General features: G+C 41.8%; 1 protein-coding gene across 1 annotated transcript in view; it reads right to left on the minus strand.

The window, feature by feature from the left end:
• Positions 1–16,009, minus strand: part of TSNARE1 (t-SNARE domain containing 1) — a 334,963-nt gene that overhangs the window by 176,954 nt on the left and 142,000 nt on the right. The window contains exon 7 of the mRNA XM_010000548.1: positions 6,715–6,879. Coding sequence (XP_009998850.1) covers positions 6,715–6,879 — 165 coding nt within the window. The remainder of the gene's footprint in view (positions 1–6,714; positions 6,880–16,009) is intronic.

Below are 16,009 nucleotides of genomic sequence, written 5' to 3' on the forward strand. Positions count from 1 at the left end.
TGCACCAAGATCCTATCAATGGTCTGTAGCAGGAGGAGAAAGGAACTAACAAATGGAAAATAACTGAGAACAGATCACAGAAGTGATTGAAAAGCAAGGGAGACTGCCTTGTGAAGAGGAGGACAACTGTTAGCAATTGAGTAGTTTAAAAGCCAAAGGGGAAGAATAATTATTTGCAGGGTCCAGCAGAGTTTCACTGGGTGTAAAGATCTGAGAATGAGAGAGGGATCTTTAGCAAGAACAGAGGAAAGCATTTCATCAACACTGAAGTCTGCTGGACCGTGAAATAGTCTCCTGAAATAAATGGTGGCAGTCCTACAGCTCAGGTTATTTTAAATTTGACTGACCAAAATACTTGAGTGGATCCTTAGGGAACAACTCATATACGGAGTCCCAGGGATGGCCATGACAACCTCTCAGGCAGCTCTGTTGCTCCTGATAATTGGGCTCCACCATGATACCATGAAAAGAATGTATTCGAGCACGGTTTGACACTCATGCAGCACCAGATCTTTCCCTTATGGCTTTTGTCATGATATTGTGTTATTTATACACTACTCTGAGTGGAAAAGTCTCTGTGAAGAGGCAGGCAGGGCCCTCATAAGTCAAACCCCTGGACTATTGAAGCTGATGAAAGATACAAAATAGCTTGCATTAAACCTCCTAAATTGCTGGCATCACTGAGAGATTTTACTGCAAATACCCCAGAGCAAGAAATGATACGTAATAATGAGTGAAGGAACATGTTTGAACTAACAATCACATTCTGACAGACTCTGTGGGGCTTTTTTTTTTGTTTCATTTTCATTGTATTTCGTTTTCTGTCTGCTTACAAATGCTTGACTGGCAGGTGTAGAGGCTGGCATCTACCACTTCTCTCCAAAACAGAAAGGGAAAGAACATCAACATTTCTCAACACCAACCCAGAGAAAACAACCTTTCTTAAAAATAAAAACATTTCCCTCACACCTGTTGCCACAGCCTACCCAACTCTTTGCCAAGCAAAGCATCAATTAAAATGAAGCTCTGACGACATGTTTTGCTTTCTTCAGGATATCCTCAGCTGATGATTAGACACTGGACGGAGGTGCTCTTGCCATATACTCACTTGCCATAAGTTACTAAAGCAGCACTAGACAGCACTGGCTCTTAAATCTGACCATATATTAGCAGAGAAAACTGTCCACCTCCTCACATCAGCCAACTTGAAGCCTGAGTTGTGCATTAAATACAAAAAGAAAGAAACTAAAACCTGTGGAAATACCCCAGAAAGCAGTTGGGACTCTTGCTATTTATCGTGTCTTCTGACTGAAATGAGGGAGGAACATGTTGAAGAGTTTATTGTCCCAGTTCCCTCTGAGATGTGGGATGATGTTTTGAGACTCATTTTATATGTAAGTGACTTAATATCAGTCTGATCAATGCCCAGGACACATAAAGAACTGATGTAAGAGTTGCAAGTTGACCTAATTTCTCCAAATGTTTTCCAAGCACCCTTCCACTGTCCATGTCTGCAGGCATCTACAACTAATGGTCTCCAGTTTGCAGTGTTTGTCCCATCAGTAGTGATTAATCATTACACTGTTTTGCAGCTAGATGTACCTTGCATTCATTTGGTCTGAATAATTGACTTCCTGACTGCTAAGTAACTTGGTAACAGCAATTATCTGTATAAACTGACTGGCATCTGCTGGTTTTCAGGGCTGAGAGGTGATGGGGTTAGTCCTGGTAGTGCTAGGTTTGGTAGCTGACAAAACAGACAGCTGTCTACCTCCATTGACTGAGTTCTTATGGCTGCTGCTCCTCCTGCTGGGACAGAATAAAAAAGGGCTATTCTCTACTCTTCATGATAGGAGAATGTCCACTGCTGTGTTAGCAACCTGGCAAGCAGAAGAGTGGGATGGGAGACTGCTATAAAAAGCTGCCTGCACAGGGATGGTCACCAGGGGCTTCTGAATCTCTGAATCACAGCATCATGGAATATTAGGGTTTGGAAGGGACCTCCAGAGATCATTGAGTCCAACCCCCCTGCCACAGCAGGACCGAAAACCACACACAACTAGGGCAAACCACAGAGGACCGTGTCCAGACAGATCTTGAAAGTCTCCAGAGAAGGAGACTCCACAGCCTCTCTGGGCAGCCTGCTCCAGTGCTCCATAACCCTCACAGGAAAGAAGTTCTTCCTCATGTTAAAGTGGAACTTTCTGTGCTATAGTTTGAGTCCATTGTCCCTTGTCCTATCACAGGGCTCAAGGAAAAAAAAGCTTGTCCCTGCCTTCTTGATACCTCACCCTTACGTATTTATAGAGCATTTAGCATCTTCACAGGTCGTTCCAGCCACTAGATGAAATTATGAAGTTCCCCATTCAAGGGTGATCCATGTCTTCTCAAAGTTTTACCTCCTTCCATTTTTTCACTTGGCCACAGGTGCCAATGAAAGGCACAGGATGCTAAGTGATATATATTTGCTGTGACAGAGCTTGTGCCAGCACTGAGCACTGACAATGCACATTACAGTTTGGCTCGTGTATTTCTGATGGCACATTTTACAGTGCTATATATAAAGTTGTTATGGCATCTATTATTCACTGCCAATACAGTTCAAGTTAAAATAGGTTTTATGTAACAGTTCAAAGTAATATTTTAAGAAATAACACTTGTGTCAAGGCTGCTGTGTCCTACCAGATTTTGACATTTCCAAGCAATAAAGATCTTGATCCAAAATGTAACTTTTTGGCGAGACATCTCCCTTGCAGATTTCTCTATTTTTAATCTCCAAGCAATAGCAAAAGAAGGACATTTAAATGAAATGAACAGCCAGCTGAACTTTTGACATGGCTGTTATCTTTCTAGGTGGAAACTGTGAATGCTGAAAAGTGCCTCAAGGGATGTTCATGATAGAGAACAATGTCCCATTAACCTGAACCTCTGAAGAGATTCTGGAGATGTGGAAAACACACAAGTGGGAAAAAGTCATTGGAACATTAAGAAAATGTCTATTATAGGCAATATCCATTTTTCAGGACTCAAGATGGGAAGAGAATTTATTTCCTCATTTCTTTAGCAATGAAAAAGGTTTTATGTCTCTTCTTGCAAAAAGGGCAAATTCAATGTCTCTTGGGAAAAAAAAAAAAAGTTCCAATACTGGTACCAGCACCATGTGCTTCTCCAAAGTTGCTTTCTGAATAAACAGTGTGGCCCAGAAGATGTGATGTTCTAGTGATGCTCTTTAGCCTCTCCTGTGCTATTTAAGATCTACAAGACCTTTTGTGTCCAGCTCTGGGCTCCCCAGTTCAAGAGGGACAGGGATATGCTGGAAAGAGTCCAGTGGAGGTCAACAAGGATGATTAAGGGACTCGAATATCTTCAATATGAGGAAAAGCTGTGAAAGATCTAGGGCTTCTTAGTCTTGAGAAAAGAAGACGGAGGGGGGACCTTATTAATATGTATAAATACCTGGAGGGTGGATGTCAAGACTGGGCCAGTCTCTTTTCATAGGTGGCCTGTGATAGGACGAGGGGAAAAGGCACCAAGTTACAACACAGGAAGTTCCACCTCAACATGAGGAGAAACTTTATTGTGAGGGTGATGGAGCCCTGGGACAGGCTGCCCAGAGAGGTTGTGGAGTCTCCTTCTCTGGAGACATTCAAGACCCACCAGGATGCATTCTCCTGTGATCTGCCCTAGTTTTTCCTGCTGCAGCAGAGGGGTTGGACTTTATGATCTTCAGAGGTTCCTTCCAACCCCTGTGATTCTATGATATACACGTTTCTGGTGCTACATAGGCAGAAATGCAAAAAAAACCCAGCAAGACCAATCTACTTCCATAAGACATTTTGCACAAGTCCGTTCTTCATTTCAGTCTCCAAAGAGCAAAGAAGAACAAATGTAATACATCAATTTGGCAATCAATCTAGTTTATTAGATGTGTTTGACAGTTAGGAGTAATGTTTCATTTTAATCTTCTTGGTTACTCACTGATTTGAAAACAGCAGAAAAAAAGTTCTAAGTGTGACTGTGAGCTCAGTGAGTCCCTTCTCTCTGTACCCAGAACTTCTAATGAAACCAGGGAAGTTTTAATGTGCAAGATGAGTCCTTTTGCAAGAAATATGTTCATGTGGGTCAACAAACAGAAAAACAAAACCCAGTGAAAATGATTTAAAAGCACCATCTGCTTACTGAAACACAGCTGGGGAGAGGTATGATGCAGTCCAAAAACCCATTCCATTTTCATTATATTTCATTTAAAAGAGATGTTAAATAAAATACTATTGGTCCTAAATGTTTTCCTCCTGAGAAGAAATGTTTAAGGAACATTTGAAATAATATTTGTGGAATGCAGTCCTCCCTACAGGATGAACATTGATCTTGGATAGCAAACCAAAATGAATGCAGGGATGATGAAAATAGGGGAAAAAAAAGAAAAGGTAAAAAGGAAGTGCACACACTCTTAGGAAGTAGAAGGCTGGACATAAGCATTTCAAAATAAATAATTTATCAATTGAATAAGTTGAATAAGTTATTCAGAAGTAAATTCAAATCAGGGAGAAAAGTAAACAAAATCAACCACATCATTCTGGGGAGAACAGGGGGCAACACAAAGATGGGGAGAAAGAGGCAGGGTCTGTATTTCAAACAAAAGAATCACAACAACATCCTTTTTCTCCACAACATCATTCCAGAAGCACCTTTGCATCTCTCCTTAAACACCAAAAGTGCAGCAACATCCCAAAACATGCATTTCCTTGCAACAAAGTTCCCTAGAGTTTGCCCTGGTGGATGCAAAGAAATTACTCAAGGATGAAAAAAACAATTTGTGTCCAAGGATACTCAGTGTGAGAATATTCTTTTAAAAATCAATCCTTAGGAATGTACACAAGTCCACAAAACTCAACCAGCTCTATTCAGCAAAGCACAACAGAAATTAGACATATACTGACACTATAAAACCATCAGAATTTCTTACTTATGGTGTTAAATCCTGTGTAGCTACCATGATTTGCAGAGGTCAAGCCCTCAAAGCCCAAGCCTACAACAGGAACATTTGCCCCCTTTTGCATTGTTTAACTCAATCACAATTCCTTCTACAAGGCAACCAAAATCCATTCTGATAAAATTAGCTCAATCCAATTAAAGGACAAAGCATAGTGCTTAATTAAATGTTATTATTATTCTGAGGCTCTCTTTTTTTTTGGTTCATCTTGAGTTTAGGCCTGTAAAAGCATAAAAATAAGAAAGATTTTCAATGTTCTGGGTTTATCCATTCATTGCTTAAATTTGAGTAACAATAGTTTCCCAAACGCATAAAAAGAGGTGTATAAAAAGAAAATTGTGGGATGTTCAACTTATTCAGACCCCTTTCCATTAATTTTGTTCATATTTTATTTATAGCACTTGCTAAAGGAAAAAAAAAAGCTAATAAAAGTAGTATGCCTTTTAACTACTTCCAAACACTTGGATAAAGTAAAAATACTGAATTGTTTGAAGTTATTACGTTATTTCCTTTTGTCCACCTGTTATTTTCTCTAATGGTAAAGCTGTGTATTTTCTGTCTGTGACAAATTCCAGTTTCAAGCTTGCATGCAACAAGGAAGTTGTTTTTCTGCAAACCTTGCTCAATTAAACCACCTCACTAGAGACTCTGTTATGGAAGACTCACAGACAAAAAAAAACCCAAACAAAAGACAAAATTAGCCTATGAACATTAATTAACTCTTGTAATTTCCATTACAGGTCATATGGATTTCTAATTCTTCCTTCTGTCTCTGATTTCCATTTTTAGAAACACCTGATAATCTCTCCCATATTTAGTGATACTGTACAAGTAGCCAAGGAAATCAACATTTCCTTCATACTGAGCAATGGACAACACAAGGTATCTGCACTTCACACAGAATCCTAGGGGTTGGAAGGGACCTCAAAAGATCACCCAGTCCACCCCCCCTGCCAGAGCAGGGGCACCCAGAGCACATCACACAGGAACGTGTCCAGGGGGGTTTGAATGTCTCCAGAGAAGGAGACTCCACAGCCTCTCTGGGCAGCCTGGCCCAGGGCTCTGTCACTCTCACAGCAAAGAAGTTCTTCCTGACATTCACATGGAACCTCCTCTGCTCCAGTTTGCACCCATTGCCCTTTGTCCTATCACTGGACATCATTGAACAAAGCCTGGCTCTGTCCTTCTGACACTCACCCTTTACATATTTGTAAACACTGATGAGGTCACCCCTCACTCTCCTCCAAGCTCAACAGACCCAGCTCCCTCAGCCTTTCCTCATCAGGGAGATGTTCCACTCCCTTCATCATATTTGTGGCTCTGTGCTGGACTCTTTCAAGCAGTTCCCTGTCCTTCTGGAATTGTGGGGCCTAGAACTGGACACAAAATTCCAGATGTGGCCTCATCAAGGCAGAACAGAGGGGGAGAAGAACCTCCCTTGACCTACGAACCACCCCCTTTCTAATGGCAATGCCATTGGCCTTCTTGGCCACAAAGGCACATTGCTGGCTCATGCTCATCCTCCTGCCCACCAGGACCCCCAGGTCCCTTTCTCCTACCCTGCTCTCCAGCAGGTCAGCCTTTAACCTGTACCAATACATGGGCTTGTTCTTCCCCAGATGCAAGACTCTACACTTGCCCTTGTTGAATTTAATCAAGTTTCTCCCTGCCCAACTCTCCACTTCCAGCTTGCCAGCCCATGACAGGAGAAGGTTACTGACCTCAATCTGCTGAATGGCTTCCTCTCGCTGACGGATGGCCTCCAGGTCCTCTTCTGTGATTTCTGAGAGTAAGGCTTGGTCCTGGTTCTGGTTCTGCCACATGCCATCTCCTCCATTAAAGATCTTCTCATCATCAGCTAAGTCAGAGAAGGGGGTCTTTGGGATCTGCTGAGATGGAACAATGGAAAGAAAGTGAAGGAAATGTCAAAGTTGTACAGTTTTACTTTGTCTTCTTATGGGAAAATAAAAAGGATAGAATCATCCTGGTTGGAAGGGACCTTGAAGATCATCAAGTCCAACCATAACCTACATCCCCCTGCCATAACCTAATTAGCCTGTTCAGTGCTTAAATCATGTCACTAAGCACTATATCCACATTTCTTTTAAATACTTCCAGAGGTGGTAAGTAGTGTGAGAGATTGTTTAAATTGTGGCAAAAAGACAAAGAGCAGTAAGTTACATGAGAGAAAACATTCCAAGTCTTGAAACTTAAGCCAGATTTCCTGAGCTCCAGTTAAGCCCCAGCAAGCAGCCCCTGTTTTCCAGCAGTTCTGACAGAACAAAACATTTGTGTGCATCTGAAAAATCACACCTTGTCATTTTCCTTCAATTTCTTCTGGAATTAGATACTTCCTCAAGCAGACAGAATGCCTGTGTTTTTGCCTTGAAAGCTTTATGATCCAGCTTGCAACATTCAACAGAAGGAAGGATGGCATCTTGCCTATTTATGACAAAATAAATGCAGCTAAAAAAAAATGTTAAAAAGCCTTATAGTAATGTAACTGCATGTTCATGAGTTTGAACCTCTCACAGTTTCATGGTGCTCACTCTATAAAGTTGACTTGATTTTGCTGACACATCAGGTATCATTTTCTAAGATGATAATTCTGCCTTGGGAACTTGTGCTTCTATTCAGACCCACATTGCAAGAATCTGTTAATGATTCTACACTGCAGGTAGGGGTAGATGCTTCACAAGGTCTTCTCTGCCTCCTAACCTTTACCTTCTGTGCCTATAGAGATGTTAGGTTCAGTCTAGAGTGGAGTCAGAGAACAAACAGACACAAGGTTTGTATGGAGAATCAGGAGACTGAGCTCAAGTCCTAAACTAACAGGCACTGCTGAACACTCCAACCCTACAACTGCATGAGTATTTTGTGTCAAACAATGCACATGGTCCTTTAAACTGCCCTTGAGATGAGCTTTGACTCCTAATCAAAAGTTCCAACAAAGAAGCAAACCAAGTGCTTCCAATGACCTTCCAATGACAAGCTGGAAGAAGGAATGTTGGTCACTAGAGCATTCTTGACCTGAATGTTCCCAAAGCTCCTGAAAGCTACAGGAAAAGTCAAGCACAAGAATTCAGGAGGATGTTCGGTTCTCTGAATGTGGACTTATCTGAAGCACAAATACTGCAGCTGTTCAGCAAAAGTGCCTGAGAAATTAAGACCTTTGCTCTCTTGCTGTGGCTAAGTTTTTTAAAATGTTAAATGCCTGAAATGCCACAGAGTGACTAGGAAGCAAGGCCATGAGGCAGCTTGCTGGAAAGGCACAGGGAACTGGAATAAATGGGAGGAGTGGACTGGAAGTTGCAGCAGAAACAACGTCAAATGACAGAATCATGGAATGATTTGGGTTAGAAGGAATCTTAAAAGAGAATCCAGTTCCAACAGCAAGAATGAGTAGCTTAAACAATGATGCATGTGGAAGGCAGGAGGTTGAGACAAAAAATAAATAAATAATAACTTATAATGTATTTAACTTCTTGTTTGATTAGAGATCTGACTTGGAGGAACTGTGAAGGAGGCATGGAATGAGTGTTGTTTAACTTTTGCAGTCATATTTAAAGAAAAATATCAGGCATCTGGATTATTTAATTCTTTTGCTCTTCTTCAATTTTTAAAAAGTGTATCATTTCTGCATTTAGAAATTAAGGAATTTTTGCAGTTGCCTACATTAGATTTTAACTAATGAAAGTAATTTATTATTATTGTCATCATCCAGTTGCAGACAAAGTTACACAATGGGAGAGAGAAGAGGGCTGAGGGAAGAAGTAGAGGCTACAGAAAAATCAGCAGTAAACAGTCAAATACATCTCAAAAATATAAACAGAAGGTAAAAATCCTTGTCATTAATGTCTTGCTTTGTTTCACCTTCTGCTTCCCTGATATCTGTTATCTACAGACAAAGGGTGTGTTACAGGAAGGAAATAATAATTTAAAATTAGGTTAAAAATTCATTTACAGTTAAAACGACACATTTTAATAGGATTAAGACACCCTGGGGGTGTTTTATTCACTAATTATTATGTGTCTTGGAGACTAACTTATCTGGTAAAGTGCTCCACTGCCAAAAGAATATAGTCATGGACTCCAGGAAAAAAACCCTTGGGGTTTCTAAATGCTTCATTAACAGTGACAGAGGTGTCTTCTCATCTTCACCAGTGGGCTAACTAGGAGATGAAGAGACAATTATACTGCACAATACCAAGTAGGCTGGAAGAGCCCAAGTATCTGCCTTCTGAAGAAATAGTGATCCAATTAAATTCTTGGACCACGGTCAGAGCCTGGACCTTGAGCCATGGACCTTGTGCCATGGACTTCAATGCACATGAATGGACACTAAAACCATGTTGGTCAGAGCCTGGACCTTGTGCCGTGGACCTCAATGCACATGAATGGACACTAAAACCATGTTCTTCTACAGAAACATGCACTTCGGTGGAAGATAAAGCTGTGAGATGTTTCCTGCTCTGCTCTGATGTGGGAGCACAGACTAACAAGAGAACCACACACAAACATGCACTTCGGTGGAAGATAAAGCTGATGTTTCCTGCTCTGCTTTGATGTGGGAGCACAGACTAACAAGAGAACCAGCAATACAGAAACCAACTCTTCAAATTACATTAATCCATGTAATACCACAGTTGTGTCACAAATATGCTTCAGTTGTATCACAAATATGCTTGATCTTGGCCTGTGTCAACTCTATTAGTCATCCCCACTTCTCAGTCCTGATATCTGTAAATAGCACGCCCCTCTCAAATAATCCAAAAGTGCAATTGAAGTGATGCTGCTCAGACATCTCTTACAAAAGCTGGTTATTCATGTGTTTAAATAGCTAATGGTCAAGCCACAGATGTTTTTCTCTAAACAAAATCGTGGCCCAAATTAATTCAGAGCTGCTGAAAGCAATTACATGAGTTTGTATCCTTAACATCTTTCGAGAAAATCCAACCACAGCTGCTGAATGAGTGAATAAATCAGGAACCAATGGGATGCAGAAGAACTGAAGTTTCCTTTCGGACCGCAAAAAAAGGTTCCAAGGTAAATTTAAATATAGTCAACATGCCCTGTTATCAGGGTGTCCATGGTGGTTGGCTGTGCTGACAAATAAAAGTGATTTTTTGTTTGTTGGTGGTACAGAGCCCCTCATTCCTCTGGTAAAGTGAGCAAATCCTGGGTTCAAAAGTGTGAAGAAATCTAATAACTTTTGATACTTATAACATGAAAACTGAGATCTCTTGGTCTATCAGTGGGTTTTGTTCCTTTCTGAGTTGTGCTCCTTGCCATGTGTGACAAATTATTTGGTTTATAGTAAGAAAAGATGTGATGGAGAGCTCTCACTGAGCCTCCACAGATAAAGACCCTAACCCTACACTGTAAGGGGCCATAACTCCCTATACAGACATTTCCATATTGAATTTGATTTGGTGCCAAATTTTATGCCCTGTGAATCTCTGTGTGATTTTCTGTTGGATTTCCTGTCATAAATTGTTAATTGGATGTGTTTGAAGTTGTTCTTTTGTTGAAATTTGCCTGTGGCAGATTTTTGTCAAGATGTATCCATAAAGCAAACTCTGCCTGTGGAAAAAAAATGATAGGAAGGAAAATGTTGAGTATATCTGATATGCTCAGTAGTTCTTTTAAGAGTAAATTCTCAGCACTGAGGGTCATACTATGCTGTTATTCATCATATTTGAAAAATTATACCCAGGTGCAACTTTTTATTCTGTTAGATAAAAGTCTTTTCAGTGGGATAAAATCATTGCTGCTTACAACTCTATTTTTAATCAGATTTCTTTTACCAATGGGGAGAAGTTACATGGAGCTGCTGACAGAGAAAAGGGAAAAAATATTCTGCATAGTGAAAACTTCTGCCAGTATCTGTACTTTACCAGCAGTAAAATCTTTGCATCAGAAGTTGCATGTCTGAGACCCCTCCAAAGATGACCCCCACCCAGCCTGTGCCTGCCTCACTCCTCATTTGTATGTTAGAAGGGACAGAAAAGGACCATTAAGACACACAATTTCTTCTTGTACTTAGCAACATCACAGCTTTTACAACCCATGTCACATAGGGTTCTGTGCTAATCTGAGCTGGAGGGATTGAATGTATATGTGTCCCTCTGTGTTCTGTAATCTCTCTGTCTCTTCAGGTTTTGATAAGGTGTGGAAAGGAAATTTTCCATTGAAATCACTGAACATTTCACTGATGGTAATAGCCATTTCTCATCCACCTTCAGTCAACATTTTGTGACCTCAATTTCTGATACAGGAACAATTTTGTAAGGAGCAATCAGACATGGCATCATTAGAGATGTGAAAGAGAGCATGAGAACTGAGATGGTACCAGCACATATCAAACCACCACAGGAGATTCCCTGACTCTGAAGATGAACCATGAAGGTCTCATTTAGAGGTCTCAGGTAGTTAAGCAAAGAAGGGTGCTCTGTTTTCTCCAATCTCAAGAAGCCTCCTGCACCTCTAGCAGGGATATGGCCAACTCAAGCAGTAATCAACACACCTCCCACACCTCCTGCAAACTATCACATCTCCTTAGGTAACATTTTGGCTCTGGCTTTTGCACAAAATGCAAATGCAGAGATGTTTATCTCCTGCTTTATAGTATGTACAGACATATAAACAGCCAGGCTAGGTTTTCTGAGGATATCCTATTCTCACTGGCATCCAGGCTTAGAGATTCAGGTTTTATTGCATGTAGAATAATGAGGCTGGAGTGCCTGCATTAAAGATCAATAAAATACTTGACATGGAGGGCCACTGTGCAGGATACTGCTGGAGTTACACTGCCTGCCTGTGCCTGACACATTTTTAATAGCACGTTGGCACTGCAAAGCTGTTCAGGACAGAAATGGCACAGAGCAGCCAGTTTGGGCTGCCTATCTACAATGTACAGCCAGGTTAAGAAGACAGATAAATCAGATTAGATGATCTTTCTCAAACCATCTTTCCAAAACAACTAACTTTGCAGAGGCAATGAGATTTAGAGCTGCATCTTGCCAAGCAAAAGCCCAAAGCAATTACAGGTAGAAAGGCCTCAGGCAGGCACAGAACAAGCAGCCCGGGAATTCTAAATCTTTTAAAGGAGTGAAATAGTGATATTACAACTTTGCATTATCTTTCACACAGAAGATCACAGCAGTGATTGGTAATTTGAGCTCTGTTACCTAAGGAGAGGAGCTTTCTACAACGACAGGGGAAGAAATGCAATCACAAGTTAACCATTGCTTGCTCTTCCCTTTCACTCAAACATGGGCACATTTAAAACTACCATAACAACTACAACTTTCAAGTGGGATATTTTCAGTCCTTCCTGCATGCATCACTAACACAGGCAAACAGAGAAATGCATTCAGCATTTTCTTCAAGTTATGTAAATTTGATTACTCTGTACCAATGTAGTATGAGAAAAAACAGCATGGGGAAATTAGCATAAAGGGAAGGGCTGAAGTGGATTTTTATTTAAATTAACTACAATCTCTCATGTGTTTCTGTCTTCACTCTTGATCACAGAATTATAGAATAGTTTGGGTTGGAAGGGACCAAAAAGATCATCTAGTGCCAACCCATGGGCAGGGACACCTCCCACTAGACCAGGTTGCTCAGATTCCCATCCAACCTGGCCTTGAACACTTCCAGAGTGGGAGCAACCAAGTTGTTTAATTTTGAATTATATGAACCTGAAATTGAGCAAGCAAATCCTCGTTTCCACCAGCTTCCTGCTACGGAATCTGCAAGAAATGAGTAGCTTTAGTGAAAAAACTAATAGCAGCAGCTATTTTGCGAGCTCACTTTTCAGCATTTATAAATTTAATCATTCAAGTCTCTGCAGGCATGAAGACTAAGCAAATCCACTTAGTTTCCTGGAACTAGAAGACACTTAGTAACAGTGTTCTGAGTTCATACCTCCTACTGTTTTCTTCTTCTTTATTTTTCCTTCAAGACTTTATTACTTCGCCAAATTCTTTCCAAGCAATCCTGACCTCATCACCTAGGGCTGGTCTAGTTCAGACTCGATCTCACTGTACTCAGGGTGAAATTAAATGAAATGTCTGTGGTAGATGAAGAAAAAGGAAATAAGCCAGGGGCCTGAGGTTTAGCTCTCTGATAACCAATGTGCTTTTAAGTAGCACAGCATATTTTCACCCCAAGGTGAAGATCAAATTTAGGAGGAATGGCCTTCCTAGCAGGCTTAGATGGTGGGGCTGACACTGATATATTGCTCATGGAGACCATCAGCTGCTAGGGCAAACTTCAGTTGATCATGAGGGCTACATTTTCACCCTGTATAGTTCTTACAGATACCCCATAAGGAAGGGAAAAGGCAGTTTGTCCTTTTCCTATTTCCAGTCTTTCTCCTTTTCTCTTAACTGGCAGCTTTATCTACCATGCAAATAGATGGCCCCATGACAATGTGAGTGAAATGAAACAACAGTGAAGAGAGGTATAAATTTCCCCTCTCTGTAGTCCAACATCCTTTTCTTTTGAAACCCATTTCACTGACTGACTTAAGTCTCATCACACAGCTCCAAACCCATCCTTCTCAAAGCCAACTGCCTGTGCTATCACTACCTTCAGGTGGCTTCTCTATACTTGCAAAGCAAGTGGATAAATGATCCTTTTAGGTTGTCACAAAGGAGAGCATTCACTGGTATTTTTACAGCATTGCCTCACACTCCTAAAGCTGTTCCTGCCCTTTCCTAGCTGGCTGAATTATATTCTCATCATTCTCCATCTCTGCACGACTCTGCTGCTGGCACCGTGTTTTGGCTGGCACTGCTGGCTGAGAGTCGCGCTGCACGTCGTCCCTGCCTCCCCATGCTGGGCAGAAAATTCCCCTACTCACAGCTCCCTCGCTGAACATCTGAAGCACCCAGGATTTGTGCAAATGGACCATGCTTGCAAGACCTCACAGACACATCAAGACTGTCTAGGAAGTCTAGGATGGTGTTGTCTCTGCCTCCTGAAGTATGCGCTGCACAGCTGGTGAGCAGGTTCCTGCTAGAAAGGCAAACATGAAGGAGAATGAGTCAGGGGCTCACTCATTAACACCCATTTAGTGCAAGAAATGGTGAGAAGCCTTTTTCCTATTTCACATGAAGGCAAGAGCCAAATTCAGACTGATTTCTTGCAGTGGAGACAACTCCTGCCACGGGGACAGTGCCACTCTGTAGTGTGGAGCAGTGGAAAGGTAGGAAGATGCTGGAAATAAAATGTATGTCTTTTGTTTTTCAAGAAACTGACTGCTTTTGCATTATGTGGAAGGCATGAAAACGGGCAGATTTACTGCATCCTAGTAGCTGCCATGCAGAATGGAGCATCACAATTTGCATTTTAGTGGCAAAACCAGAGTACATCTTTATGCCATGCACTTTGGAGGAGAGTCACTCGTGTCACTCATCTCCTCAGGTTTGTATGGAGCGCTCAGAAGCCTTTTTTTCAGAGACATGGTTGACTCCCACAGAACCTCTTTGGCAGCAATCTTTTAATATCTTTTTGTTACTGGCCTTTGGCAGGGTTTAGGTGGACTGCTCAGTGTCCAAAGAAACGTTCTCAGCCTAGTGTTGAGCAACACTCTCATTTAGCAACAGGTCCACATAATGTATACCCATCTTACAGCCTCTGCACCATCTACATTCCCAATACTTCAGCTACTGCCCAAAAGCCTGGTTCCAAATTATGACAAATATCAGGGGCAGCTTTTCACCACTCATCTGGGAGGAGTTTTGCTGAACCTTGTCAGGGTAAACTGTCAGTTGATGGAGAGACAATGATCCAGCCTCTGTGAGAATGGGGTCTACCTTTGCAGGAGAGAAGAAAAGTGGGGGATCACTTTGGAGAAGCAGAATGGGACAACACCCATTCACCCCACCACAGCTTCTGGTGCCACCCATGAAGAACTCCAGCTTAAAAAACTTCAACTTCAAGCTGAGAAAACACCAAGATGTTGCCGCACAGAAATGACTAACTCTACACTGGGACAAGAGCAATGCTTTTGAAGGCAAACAAATCCTATTTTCACTTGCAGGCTTTTCTCAGCAGCCTTCTATTATCCATTGGATTTCACTATAAGGGATCAAGACAGAAATGGTCTGCCTTCTAACCCTCATCCCTTTGGTCCAGTCCATAGCAAATCCTTTTCAGCACTAACTCAGAACAAACCAGGAGGGATATCACCGGTTGATACCCTGAAAACATAAAGTCAAAAAGTTATTTGCTCAAGATGATCAAGCGAAAGAGAAAGAGCTAGGCAGAGTCCATCTGCATAATTAACTGGTGACTCCAAGGTGGCATCTGCACCTGAGAAAGCAACCTCTAAATAGAGAGAAAATGAAGTCTGGTCTAGTGGGAGGTGTTCTTGCCCATGGCAGAGGTGTTGGAACTATAAAGTCCCTTCCAACTCAAACCATCTGAAGTAGCCACTCTAAGCAAGAGTGAAGTCAGCAGCACACACTGCCCCAGAACTGGGCACAGTACTCCAGGTGGGGTCTCACAAGTGTGGAGTAGAGGGGAAGAATCCCCTCCCTTCACCTGCTGGTCACATTTCTTTTGATGCAGCCCAGGACACAACAGGATTTCTGGGATGCAAGTGCACATTGCTGATTCACATAAAGCTTTTAATCTACCAACACACCCAGGTCTTTCTCCTCAGGGTTTTTCTCAATCCTTTCTCCACCCAACATACATTTGTTCTCAGGGTTGCTCCAACCCAGGTGCAGGACCTCACACTTGGCCATGTTGAACTTCATGAGGCTGGCATAGGCCCACATCTCCAGCCTGTCAAGGTCCCTCTGGATGGCATCCCTTCCCTCTAGTTTGTCAACCACACCACACAGTTTGATGTCACCAGCAAACTTGCTGAGAGCGGACTTTATCCCACAGTCCGTGTTGCTGACAAAGATGTTAAACAGCACCAGTCCCAGTGCTGACCCCTGAGGAACACCAGTCATCACTGGTCTCCATTTGGACATCGAGCCATTGATCACTTCTGTC

This window comes from Chaetura pelagica, unplaced genomic scaffold (assembly GCF_000747805.2).
Source record: "Chaetura pelagica isolate M959 unplaced genomic scaffold, ChaPel_1.0 scaffold96, whole genome shotgun sequence".
Classification (NCBI taxonomy): Eukaryota; Metazoa; Chordata; class Aves; order Apodiformes; family Apodidae; genus Chaetura; species Chaetura pelagica.